A 12,283-nucleotide genomic window follows, 5' to 3' on the forward strand; every position below is an offset into this window, starting at 1 on the left:
ATATGCTCCCAGGTCTCTGCACCTCGTAGCCCATCTGCTCTGATGCCTTTTCAGTTTAAGTGCTGGATCAACAGCGTCCCCTGAGTCCCCTTCCTTCCCTATAGACCCTAGAGAAAGGACGAGCACAGCTAGTCTTCCCCTAGAGACAGGACAGCTTGGAGGCCAGGAGCCTGGGCATTGGAGTCTAGGCTGAGTTAAGTCCCAACTCTTGCCAGCTGGGTGACTCTGGGCTGTGCTCAGTCCCTTTGCACAATGAGGATGGAAATACCTTCCCTGGGGAGATAGACATGGACCAGAAAGGACATGGAGCCAAGCAGTGGCTCCACGGATGGGGGTGCCCCCAAATAATGACCTCACAGTGCCCCACAGTGGTGACAGCCCAGCCTCTGGAAGAAGATTGCCAGGTTCAAATTCAGGCCCTAAAAGAGTAGACCTTTGTGACCTCAGGGCAAGTTCCCTACACTGCTATGCTTCTGTGTCTTCTTCACAAAAGAGGGACAGTGGTAGAGCTTAATACATAGAGATTGAAGAAATTAACATCTGTTAACTACCTAGAACTGAGCCTGGCACACAGTGAGCACCATGTGTTCACCACTGTTGTTATTATTCATTCATCAAACATTTTCTGAGCGTCTGCTCTGTGCCACTTGAAGTAGATGTCAGTGACGTGGCCCTTGCCTTCCTTTTTGTAAGGAGACAGATCTGAGCAAGCATGGACCCTACAGATGAGGGGTATGGACTGGGCCTGGAATAGGGGTTGGGGTCTGTTCTGCCCAAGTTGAGGGCAAGAAGCAGCAGTCAGGAAAAGGCTCATGCAGGAGACCTGCCTGCAGTGCTGGGAGAACTCGGGGAGGGGGTGAGGGATATGCTGGGCTATTTGGTCTGGGTGTTGATGGTTGAGTAGGAGTGTGACTGATCTCATTCCTGGCCCTCCCTCAGCATGGTGGGACACATATGCATAGTGCCTCAAGCTCTGCCATCTAAACTTGCCCAGCCCAAACACAAGAGCTGGGTATTAGCTCCCCTGGTTGCCCTCCCCCCAGCAGAAGGCCACCCGCCCTCCAGAAGCAAAGGGCAGGGGCACTGTCACGGGCCTGGAAGATGAAGTAAGTCAGGCCCCCACAGACTGATCAGAGCCCTCAGCTCTCAAGACAGTTACCCAAACTGCCATCTTGCTTCCCAGGCCAAGACTGGGTCTCATTTACTTCGTCCACCCTAGAACAAGGCCCAGCACATGGGCACATGACTGGCAGCATAAGGGAGAAGGAATTCCAGCTTCAGAGTCAGGAGGACTCTGCTGCTTCCTAGCTGAGAGACTTTGGGCTGGTCACCTTCCCTCTCTGAGCCTCAGGGTCCTCTTGTGTTGAATGGGCCTGCTGGCATTCTGTAAGCGCGGGGGATACTGTTGTTATTCTCGGATCCTCCGTCAGGGTGAGAAAGTGTGGCAGTGAAGGCGAGGCCCGGCGGGGAGGGAAGCCCGGGCTTTAGGGCTGCTGTGTCTGCCTGGAGCCAGGGCCTCACACCGTCGTTTCTGCCCCATCCAGTTCGTATGCGTGGAGAGCCTGGTGACCGCCGTGGTAGACATGTACCCCAAGGTCTTCCGGAGGGGCTATCGGCGGGAGCTGCTCATCCTGGCCCTGTCGGCCACCTCCTACTTTCTGGGTCTTGTGATGTTAACAGAGGTGAGTGATAGCCACACAGGTAAGTGGCATGGACAGGGTAACACGAGGGGTAAGTGCCTGGGCTTTGGTGGCGCTAGTGGTAAAGAACCCCCTTGCCAATGCAGGAGACATAAGAGACGCGAGTTTGATGCCTGGGTCCGGAAGATCCCCTGGAGGCAGACATGGCAACCCACCCCAGTATTCTTGCCTGGAGAACCCCATGGACAGAGGAGCCTGGCAGACTACAGTCCATGAGGCTGTGAAGTGTCGGACACAACTGAAGTGACTTAGCATGGACACGTTTGGGTTAGGCAGATCTGACATCACATGCCAGCTCTGACCTTGACTATCTGGGTGACCCTGCCTCCAGGTCTGGCCCTTCTCAGCAACACTGTGTTCTCGTGCTCATGATGAATCATCGTGAGATGCCATGGAAGTTCTCATTCAGCACTTGTATAAATGCTCAGCTCCAGGTCTCCCCCGCCAGAAGGAATAACAATCACAGTGAGGAAGGGTGGGTTTACCTGGTCATTATGAGCAGCCATGGCAACCCACTCCAGTATTCTTGCCTGGAGAACCCCATGGACAGAGGGAGCCTGGCGGACTAGAGTCCATGGGGTCGCAAAGAGTCAGACACGACTGAGCAGCTAAGCCCATGAGTATCCAGATGCCCAGGCTACCCGTTTTAGTGAAACTTCTGGGCGAAGGAGGCACTGTCTCCTGAGAACCCCCAGCTAGTGGCTTTCACTGGCCTCAAGTTCAGAACAGGCTTCATCACTGAGGAACCTGGACACCTTCAGGTGCTGCGTGTTCCAGCTCCAACCCTCCACATGTCCCCTCTTATCTCTGCCAGGCCTGTGAGCAAGGAGGGGCTCATCACACCCCCAAACTCAGACAGTCTCATAAAGCCATGATTCTCTTCCCTCCTGCAGCATCCTGTCTAATAAATACTTTCTTAAGTACCTTGGGAAGGCGAAATTAGGTATCTTTTTACTCACACTCACAAAATTAATTTTAAAAACCAAGCTGCTCTCCCCCTCCAAATAACCAAAAAACTGTTGCCAGGAGACACAAAGGGGTTTTGTAAGGAACATGGAAAAAGTGAGGGAATTTAGAATCTGTCAGAGCAGCTGATGTGGTACTGAGGTCGGTCTGCTGATCTTCATCATTCTCTGCCTCTCAATTCAAAAAGGCCACCTCCTCCTGGAAGCCTCCTCTGCTTTCCTTCCCACCCAGGACTTCATTCTAAGCTCGATCCAGACTCCATCTGGACATTACAGTGACCTGTCTATTCACCTGCCCCACCAGGCCCCAAGGTCCTCAAGAATAGGAGCCAGCCTTGATCTGTTCTGTGCCCTTGGGGCCTGGCCAGGGTGTATAATTCCTGCTCCTAGTCATTGTCACATTAATGGGAGGATAATCAGCATTGGAGCAAATGAATGGTGCCACACTTCCCCCCTGCCTTTCTCCACACAACCAGTGAGCAGGGCCTCATTAAGTGCTGATTAATTACACAAAGTAGAGTCTTTTGTCACGCACAAACTGGGGGGTTACCTGATGCCTTCAAGAGGCTGGTGGGGCTACGGGAAAAGCAGGCATTCGTGGGCATCCTCGGCTTGCAGCAGGCCCATCGGTGGAGGGCTCTCCTGGACGCCAACTGGCCAGCCCTGGTACCCTGGCTCACAGAGCCCTCTCCCAGGCCTTGGGCCCCAGGCCCATCACGGAGCCAGCACTGTGCCTGCCCTGGACCAGGAATCAGCAGACACTCAGGCCCCACACACTCACCTTCGCCCTCTGCAGAGGCATGTCTGTGAGTGACCACACTGGGAACTTAAACCTGCCAAATGGGCCATGGCAGACTCAGTAATTGCTGGAATGATCTTCTCCCTCATTTAAACACATTTAAAGCTCTGCTGTAGGGGAAAATAATCTGCAAATATCTGCTCCTCCACGGAGGTGAGGGGGTAGGCGGCGAAGGTCACAGGCTCTGTAGCCGGACGCCTGGGCCTGGTCCTCAGGCCCACAGCTGGGTGACCTGTGGTGACCGGTGGTGCGGGTTCTCAGCACCCTGGAGCTCCGCTTCCCTGCATGCGCACTAAGGACCCCAGCAACACCGGCCTTATGACTGCACAAGGCAGGACCTACGAAAGCTGCTGTGTGGACGCGTAGGAGAGGGCGAGGCTAGAGGCAGGGAGGCCTGTGGGGAGGCCGTCACAGCCCCCTGGAGAGAGGTGCTGAGCCTGCCTGACCTCCAGTCTCCAGTTTTCTGTGTTGTGTCTAGCATTCAGGGAGCAGAGACAAGACAAACCTCTGAGATCCCAGCAACCCCTGAGGGTGGTCTAAGGGGGCACCCAGCTGCGGTGGGTGCGACATTCAGAATGCTGGAGAGACCAGTCTGCCCTGGTGGACGTGACTCCAGGGTGGGAGGTGACCACAGGGCGGGGCGCCCTCGCCGAGGCCAGCCGGCTAACCCCGCTCTCCCGTATGTCTGTCTGTCCCCCTTCCCTGCGTCTGTCCTCCACCCCGCAGGGCGGTATGTACATCTTCCAGCTCTTTGACTCCTACGCCGCCAGCGGAATGTGCCTTCTCTTTGTGGCCATCTTCGAGTGCATCTGCATCGGCTGGGTGTACGGTGAGTGGAGGCCAAGCCCGCCACCCCCCAGCGCCCGGGACCTGGGTGGGCTGGGCTTCCCTGTGGCCCGTCTCCATCTCCATCAGCCTCTTCCCCTCAGGGACGTCTTGGGTTCTCCCACCTGTTGGAAGACCCTCCTGCTTATATACCCTTTTGCAGCACAGGGAGGGGTTCCAGGCTCAGGCACTGTAACCTTGGGTCCATCCTCCTGCCCCTGAGGCTCAGTTTTCCCATCTGTATAATGGAGTAGTCATCACGGTGGCTCCTGGTAGGAGGGAGTGTAGACAAACCAGCCAGCCCAGTGACCGGCCCTTAGCACCTGCCTTTGGGTCTTCCTGTTCCCCAGACCGAGTGAGTGGATGAGAGTTGCTGGGCTTGTGAATAGACGCCCACCAGCCCTTCTGTCTGAGCCCCGACCCCCACCCCACCCATGCAGGTCAGCCAGCCTGACCCTGCTCAGAGCGACCACCTTCCACCTTTTCCCCAGAAACTCCTGACTGAGTCAGGAGGGGTCTCTTCAGAGCCCCTTCCACCACAGTTTGTCCTCACGCCGCACATCACTAACACCCTGGTAGTTTCTAAGCAGTAAGTAGGGTCCCTGCCACAGTTTGTCTCCTGCTGGGGAGCGTAGACACTCATCGCCTTTCCTCTGAGGCTTGTACAGAAATTCTCTGGGGTGTGTGTGCCCGTCTGCTTTATTCTGGACAGGAAGCAACCGCTTCTATGATAACATCGAAGACATGATTGGCTACCGGCCGTTGTCACTCATTAAATGGTGCTGGAAGGTCGTGACCCCCGGGATCTGTGCGGTAAGGGTGCTGCCGGGAGCCACCTGCAGCCCACCACTCCCCTACTTCTCCACCCCCCACCCACTTCTTCATCCCAGAGCCCAGGCCTGACTGAGGCCAAAACTGAGGAGGTGATGTCCTCCTGGGGGACCCTCTGTGCACTCAGAAAGTCCAAGGCAACTGATACCTTTCCAAGCCCATGTTTTTTTTGGGAGTCAGTCTCTGGGCTGGGCTAGGGGCCCTCACTAAGACCCCAGTCATGCCACCAGCTTGCTGTAACAGTAAGCAAGTCACCTCTCTTCTTGGGGCCTCAGATTCTGAACCCACAAGCCTGGGCAGATGGCACCCACCTCTGTAGGGGATGAGGCGTGAAAGACATCTGGCTCTGCTGTGAACAATGAAGCAACAGCTTGAGAGGCTCACGCTTTGCCCCTCAGACCAAACTGCGGAGAGGCCTTGGTGAAAGGATGTTTAATTAAAGAAACAAAACCGCTGCTCTTCACCCAGTCCTTGGCGCTGGAAGTATCTCAGAGCATCTTCACCGACCATCTTAGTTCTGAAAGTCAGCTTTGAAACCAGCCCTGAGAAGTAGCTAGAAAAAAAAAATTTTTGACTGTTTAGAGGCTGGGGATCAGGCTCCTGGGGGGTCGAGAAGAGTCTCCTGGGACCTATGAGGCCTGTTCCCTGTGCTTCTCGCTGAGAACAGGCAGGGTGCCACCTCTCCGAGGCCAGTGCACAGGGTCGACCATCTCCCCTGCCAGCCGCTCGCACCCAGGCTGAGGGCCGCCCCAGGGACCTCTCCCCATCTCTCTGCAGGGCATCTTCATTTTCTTCCTGGTCAAATACAAGCCTCTCAAGTACAACAACGTGTACACCTACCCCGCCTGGGGCTACGGCATTGGCTGGCTCATGGCCCTGTCCTCCATGCTCTGCATCCCGGTCTGGGTCTGCATCAAGGTGTGGAAGACGGAAGGGACGCTGCCAGAGGTGAGCGGCCCGGGAGGAGGAGTCAGTGAGGCTGGGGCAGCGGGGGGTGTGACACAGGGCGGGGCTGGCTATGCTGGGGAGGGCTCTGCTGGTGAGTGTGAGTGTGGCCACGGGAGTCTCTGGGTTCCCGCTTCCTCATCTGGGCCACGGGCATGATGAGAACGTGCCTCCACGTGTCTCCTGGGGAAGCCTGGCCAGCTCCTCCACGGCAGGGATTCATCAGTACTGCTGCGCTAAGGCCTGGAGATTGAGCTGGCTTCCCTGAGTTCTGCCTTCCCTGAGTTCGGTTTTCCCATCTGCAAAATGGGTCAGCAGCAGTCCCTCACTTGCAGAGGTTGTTTGAGGACTCAGGGAGTGCCCAGAGGGACAGCACTTGAGCCAGGACTTGGGAGAGAGAGGGGCCAAGTGTCAGCTCCTGGTGTCCTGTCGATCCCGTTCATTAAGGACCCTGTTTCCAGGGTGCAGGGAGAGGATCTGCCATCTGGGGGCATCTATCCTGTGCCTTCATCATGCAGAGCTCTCTCTGTTCTGCATCTCCTCTATCGTCAGAGAAATGCAGGCACTTGCCTGAGATCAGACTGCCAAGAATTAGCAAACCGACCATTTTCAACAATTCTATTGAAGTATGTCCTCTGCATCATAAACTTCACCCGTTTCTGGTTCAGTGGCATATTTTTTGTAGCAGTGTTCTGTGCCGTGCTGTTATCACCATAAATCCATTTGCAAACATTTTTATTTATTTACATGTATTCTTAGGTATTCATAAGATTCCCAGTGCCTGTTCCCAGTAAGCCCTGTCCCAAGCCCCAGACCCAGAAATCTCTCTGTATGTGCTTCTTTGGGGCATTTCCTGCCAATGGAATCGTGCTGCCCATGGTCTCCTGGTTGTTTAGTGAATTTGGACCCCAGCCCATCATAGCCTGGACACCCTCTCTCTTCACTCTCCTTTCCCACCTGCTGGGGGATCAGGAGGTCTGAGTCAGCTTCATGCCCCTTTTGCTAACTGTGTGCTCTGTGCCAGACACCACTCTAAGCCGTTGACAGTCAGTAGACTGCCGAATCCTCCCTCACAGCTGTCCTGTGAGGTGGAGGTGCTTCCTGTCCCCACGTCACAAGTGAGGAAGCTGAGCACAGAAAGGGAAAGCAAATTACCCCAGGGCACACAGCCTTGGAGTGGTAGAGCAGGTACCTGAGGCTGTGCCTTCATGCCCCATACCCCTTGCCTGGTTCCGGCCCCAGTGCAGCACCCCAGGGTCTCAGGGCTGAGCTGTGTCTCACAGATGTGCGGCCTGTGTGGCAATGCCCCCCAAGGCGAGTGCCAGCCCAGAGTCAGCTCCAGCCAGCCCTGCTGTCCACCCAGGGAAGAGCCAGCACCCAGCCAGGGGGAGCAAGCCGAGAGGGAAGGTCCCTTTCTCCAGCCTGCTCCTGCCCCCAGAGCAAGGCCGGGTCCTCCGCTCCTGCAGGGAATGTAGGGCAAGGGCAGTTGTTGATTCTGACTTGGGGCCAGGCGTGTGCAGAGGAGAGCTGCTCTGGAGCCTGGATACCTTGGCCCTGGCTGGCCCCTGCCAGCACATTCACATCCCTCCATTTCCAGAGGGGCTTCCCAGGTGGTGCTAGCGGTAAAGAACCTGCCTGCCAGTGCAGGGAATGTAAGTGGTGCAGGTTGTATTCCTGGGAATAGATCCCCTGGAAAGGGAAATGGCAACCCACTCCAGTTTTCGTGCCTGGGAGAATCCTATGGACAGAAGAGCCTGGCGGGCTACAAGTCCATAGGGTGTCAAGAGTCAGACATGACTGAAGACACTTAGCACACATGCACGCATTTCCAGAAGGTTCTGCCAGCTGGTGAGAAGGATCTGGAAGGAAAGATGGGGATCAGAGAGTTGCTATGAGGGTGGGTAGTCTATGCTAAGAACCATGCACAGGTCAACAAATCTGAGGACACCTCAGGAAAATGACGCTCAAGGCAGGTGCCGCTGTGAACCTCTTTGACAGATGAGGGACCGAGATGCAGAGGGTTAAGTTCTTGCCTCAGTGAAGCGGTGGAACTGGGAGTCCAGCCCAGGCACCTGGCTCCAGAGCCTATGCTCCCAGCTCCTATCCTGTGTCAAGATCCTAGCGCCTTGCCTGGCACCTAGGAGATGCTCCGCATGATGGTATTATGGGGGGAAGAGGGGCATCCTGCTGGTTAATCCCTCTTGGGCAGAATAGGCCCAGCCTATTAGGCGTGGCAGGATCTGAACATGAAAACAGGACCTTGATCGTAAGAAACCAGCACCCCAAAGTCCTTCCAGCCTTCCTGGGGAAAGGCCCAGGAAGGACCTCTCAAATCCTGGCCTGACGTCTTCTGGATGTGCACATGAGGCTGAGGTATTGCAGCGGGGCAGGCAGGATCAAGGGGCAGGAGCGTGTGTCAGGGGTAGAGTGGACGATGGCTACCTCGTTCGCCCAGCACACTGCCGGCCACTCTGCGGGGCTGGGGCCTTAGCGAGAATGTTTCCATCTTCAGACACACACCTCCTGTTCCCTTGACGGGGATGACGGGTATGATGACGGCCTTCTATGGGAAACATACCCATTTATGCAGAGACCACTGTATAAATGGCCCTGGAGGTGGTGTAGCTCACCCTCACAGCAGAGTCTACAGGAGGAACAGCTGGCCCATCTCACAGGTGGGACAGCACGGCTCAGTGGCGTTAGGTGACTGGCCCTGCACGTAGCGAGGCCAAGCAGGGACTCAGACGCCAGCCTCAGTCTGCCCAGGAAGGAAGGATGCGGCCTGGGTATAGCTCCTGCGTCCTGGTCACCTGCAGCGGGCCAGGTACAGGGCAGGCAACTCTGTTCATCCTCTCCTTCCTCACCCAGCGCTGGTACCCTGTCGTCCCCATGTCCCGGGGTGGGGGCGGGAAATAGATCTCCAGGTCGACGCATTCCCCAGGGCAGAGCTCCAAGCCCGGCCTGCCGTTTCCATGGCCCTCCGCCCCCAGAAGTGTTGCTGAGGCAGGCCCCCCGGGGACCCCAACAGCCGCTCTTCTCAGACAGCTCTTCTCCTCTCCAACCGTGTAGAGATTCCGCAAGTTGATGATCCCCAGCGCCGACCTGAAAATGCGGGGCTCGCTTGGGGCAGGCCCACGGACGGTGGCGGTTAATGACTGTGACGCCAAACTCAAGGGCGATGGGGCCGTTGCGGCCATTACAGAGAAGGAGACGCACTTCTGAGCGCCCCGCCACCTCGGTGTCCCGCCTGCTCGCCCCCTGCCGTCCACCGCCGTGTGTACAAATGAACACCTGAACCGCGTACTTCACCTAGTGGTAGAGGCTTGCTCGTTTCTGTTTTGTTTCGGGGTTTTTTTGCACAGGATTTATTAACAAGTTAATTTTAAGGTGGCAGTGCCCACTCTGGTTTCAAGTCATGCCCCTTCCTTGTCCCATCCCCCCAGCTGCCGTGAGAGTAGCGACGCGAAGAGATAACCCTATACAGGGGCTTCTCATCCGAGGAGGGAGTAACCAGCATTCCCTCGGGGTTAGGGAGAAGTTGTACCATAGGACCGGACTTTTTTATCCTCGGGCTGTAGGGTGAGCGGGTGGGAGCGACGTCTGCCTCCTCCGTCAGCCTCTGAACCAACCTGTCCTCTGTGCCCCGCGTCAGCCCAGTCTGTCTGTCTCCATGCCTCCAGGCTTCCCCTGAAGCCCCTCCCTTGCCCATCCTCCCGGGCTTCCCAGAAGTGGTGGGTTTGCAGACAGCGAGGCTGTGTCAGAGAAGAAAACATCCCGGCCAACTCAGGACTCCTGGGCGACAGGCCCCCCTCTGCCCTGGTCCCACCGAGTGACCTGGGCTCTTCCCAGCCCTCCTGAGTCTCCCCAGTGGGGACAGCTGGGTCAGGTGAGCTCTGGGGGTTTCTGCCTGGCCTGGCTGCACTTCTCCGGGGATCCTTTGCGTGCCTCCTGGGCGTGCAGACCTGCTGTTGATCTTGGATTCTTCTGAAGACTTGCCACTCGTCACTCCCTTCTTTAAAGCAAGTTTATCCTGGAAACCATGGGGCTTGATTTCCTCCGTGAGAGGTTCCCTCCCGTGGAGACCAGCCTGGTCCTCGGCTCCGCAGACGGCAGGGCTCCTCCAGGCCATCTGCTCGTGCTCTCGGCTCTGCCACTCCATCCTCCTCAGCAGGCTGGCTGGAGGCACCTGGCTGATGGTTCCTGGGCTCTGTCCTGCTTGTGGCTGTCTGTCCTACCACTGCCCCTGCCGGGGCCTGCACCATGTGACCCCCCCACCAGCCTCCGGGGTCAGAGCTGCAGTCGGGCCTGGAGCCGGGTTTCGTCCTCCGGCCCCTTCATCCCCTGACCTCGTCTCCTCCCTCTGGGCATCCCCCTGCCCTCTTCCCTCGCCTGCATTCCTGTGACCCGCCCCCCCGTCCCTGCCCACCCTTCCTGCCACCAGCAGAGCCCTGGGATCTTCACAAGGCTTCTCCTCTACCTTTTCCCCAGGAACCGGCCCTCCTGCCTCTCTGGCCAAGGGGCTGAGGAGCCTCAGAGCTCACTGGTGTGGAGTCCTGGGCTCCCATCCCCTCCCTCCCTTGAACAGCTCCAGGGTCTGGGGCAGCAGCTGGCACTGCTCCGGGCCTCCCTGGCTGGTCCCTCTCTTCCTGAATTGGCTTTGATGTCGAGCCTCTGACTTGGATCCTGAGTTATCTGGGGACAGGCAAGGAGCATCCTTTATCCTTCTACTTTCCGTGCCCAGTCTTATGCGGTGGCAATGCAAGCCTTCTCCAAACAGAGGATTTAGTTTCCTGGAATAAACCTGCGTGTCTGATTCACCCAAACGCCCAGCTGCTCGGCACCCAGCAGTCCCCGTCTGAAGCCCGCGTTTGCTAAGAGAGAGGCCAAGCACCGCCGCCACCCAGGCAGGTCGGGATGTCCAGTTCCAGGGCTCCCCCTTTTGCACACACAGCCCGGCATCTCCTTGACCTGTCTGCTCCGGTGGACCCCGGAAATGGACGCAGGAAGATCGGGGCCCTGGCTGAGCCCCTGCCTGCGTCTGCCCTCCTTGGCTCTTCTCACAATACGCTGGGGCGGGGTCTCCCCACTTCTGCTGCTACCGATTCCCCACCCACCGTGGTCACCGAAGTACCGCCCCTCTGCCTCGCTGGGGACGTGCTGCTCGTGTGGCACTCAACACTTCACTCACTTAACGGGACTCGTGGGCCAGGGCGGAGGGAGGGCTTTTGTTCTTCGCTTTTTATAATTTCCTACTAGTATCTGGGTAACTTGGGGCGGGGGGCAGGGAGGGAAACATGGGGGCAGGCAAAACGTCATCACGGTGACTCTTTTTGATATTCATTAGAAACAATACATCCTTTCTGAGATATTTACAGTATTATTAAAAACTGAAAAAGGTTGTACTGTTTTGCATAATGAACGTTTTTATGGGGTATTCAAAGGGTACACAATTGTCTGCTTACTCATTTTTAAAAATTAAAAGAAATGAACCAACTCTCTGTGGCTCTTCCTGGCGGAGTGGTTGTAACTCGTCGGGTGATTCTCCCGGTTCTCTGACTTCCGTGAGGTTCCTGCAAAACCGTCTGGGTTCCATATTTGGGGGTGGTTGTTTCAACGGAGGGGTTTATCAGTTAGAAACACCCAGGGCTGTTTCAGAAGCCCACACTGCCTTTCATGTGATCACCATACAATGAATGGCTACTGTCTGCTAAGTGCTTTACAAGAGTTGTCTTTCTAATCCAGCCACAACCCCACTTTGCTTATTCGTTTCCCCAGGTTGGCTGAGGGCTGCAAATTTTGGAAAACAGGGTTGGGTTTGGTGTTCGGTGGGTTCTATTGAGCACCCCGCATGTTCCCTGCGTGGACCCAGGACTAGGAGTCCTTGGACAAGTGGAAGAGCCCTTTGTCTGAGTGCTTCTGCCCTTCCTAGTCATGCGGAAGGGTGCCTGTGCCGCTCCAGACTGGGGGCGCGTAGAGGGAGAAGCCCTCTGCCTTGGCCGGTCTTCTCCAGCCAGTCGAGCTCCGCAGTGCGGCCCTTGGCAAGGTTGCCCACTTGTCTGGGCCTTGGCTTGGCCGTCAGTAGAGTGGTGAAGAAAATGTGACCCAGAGAGGAAACATGACCGGCTCGGGATTCCCCCAGAAGCCATCTACCCTCCTGTCTCGTACTCAGCCCCTGGCACCCTCTCAGGCTGTGAACACTCAAGCGAGCCCTTGGCCTG

At 56.7% G+C, this 12,283-nt stretch overlaps 1 protein-coding gene across 1 annotated transcript in view; it reads left to right on the top strand.

The window, feature by feature from the left end:
- SLC6A11 (solute carrier family 6 member 11) overlaps positions 1-11,324 on the top strand; it is a 123,585-nt gene extending 112,261 nt beyond the window's left edge. The window contains exons 10-14 of the mRNA XM_068982886.1: positions 1,545-1,682; positions 4,191-4,293; positions 5,002-5,102; positions 5,898-6,068; positions 9,135-11,324. Of these exons, the coding sequence (XP_068838987.1) occupies positions 1,545-1,682; positions 4,191-4,293; positions 5,002-5,102; positions 5,898-6,068; positions 9,135-9,287 (666 nt within the window). The 3' untranslated portion in view covers positions 9,288-11,324. The remainder of the gene's footprint in view (positions 1-1,544; positions 1,683-4,190; positions 4,294-5,001; positions 5,103-5,897; positions 6,069-9,134) is intronic.
- Positions 11,325-12,283: the final 959 nt, after the last annotated feature.

The sequence above is a fragment of the Capricornis sumatraensis genome, chromosome 10 (genome assembly GCF_032405125.1).
Source record: "Capricornis sumatraensis isolate serow.1 chromosome 10, serow.2, whole genome shotgun sequence".
NCBI lineage: Eukaryota > Metazoa > Chordata > Mammalia > Artiodactyla > Bovidae > Capricornis > Capricornis sumatraensis.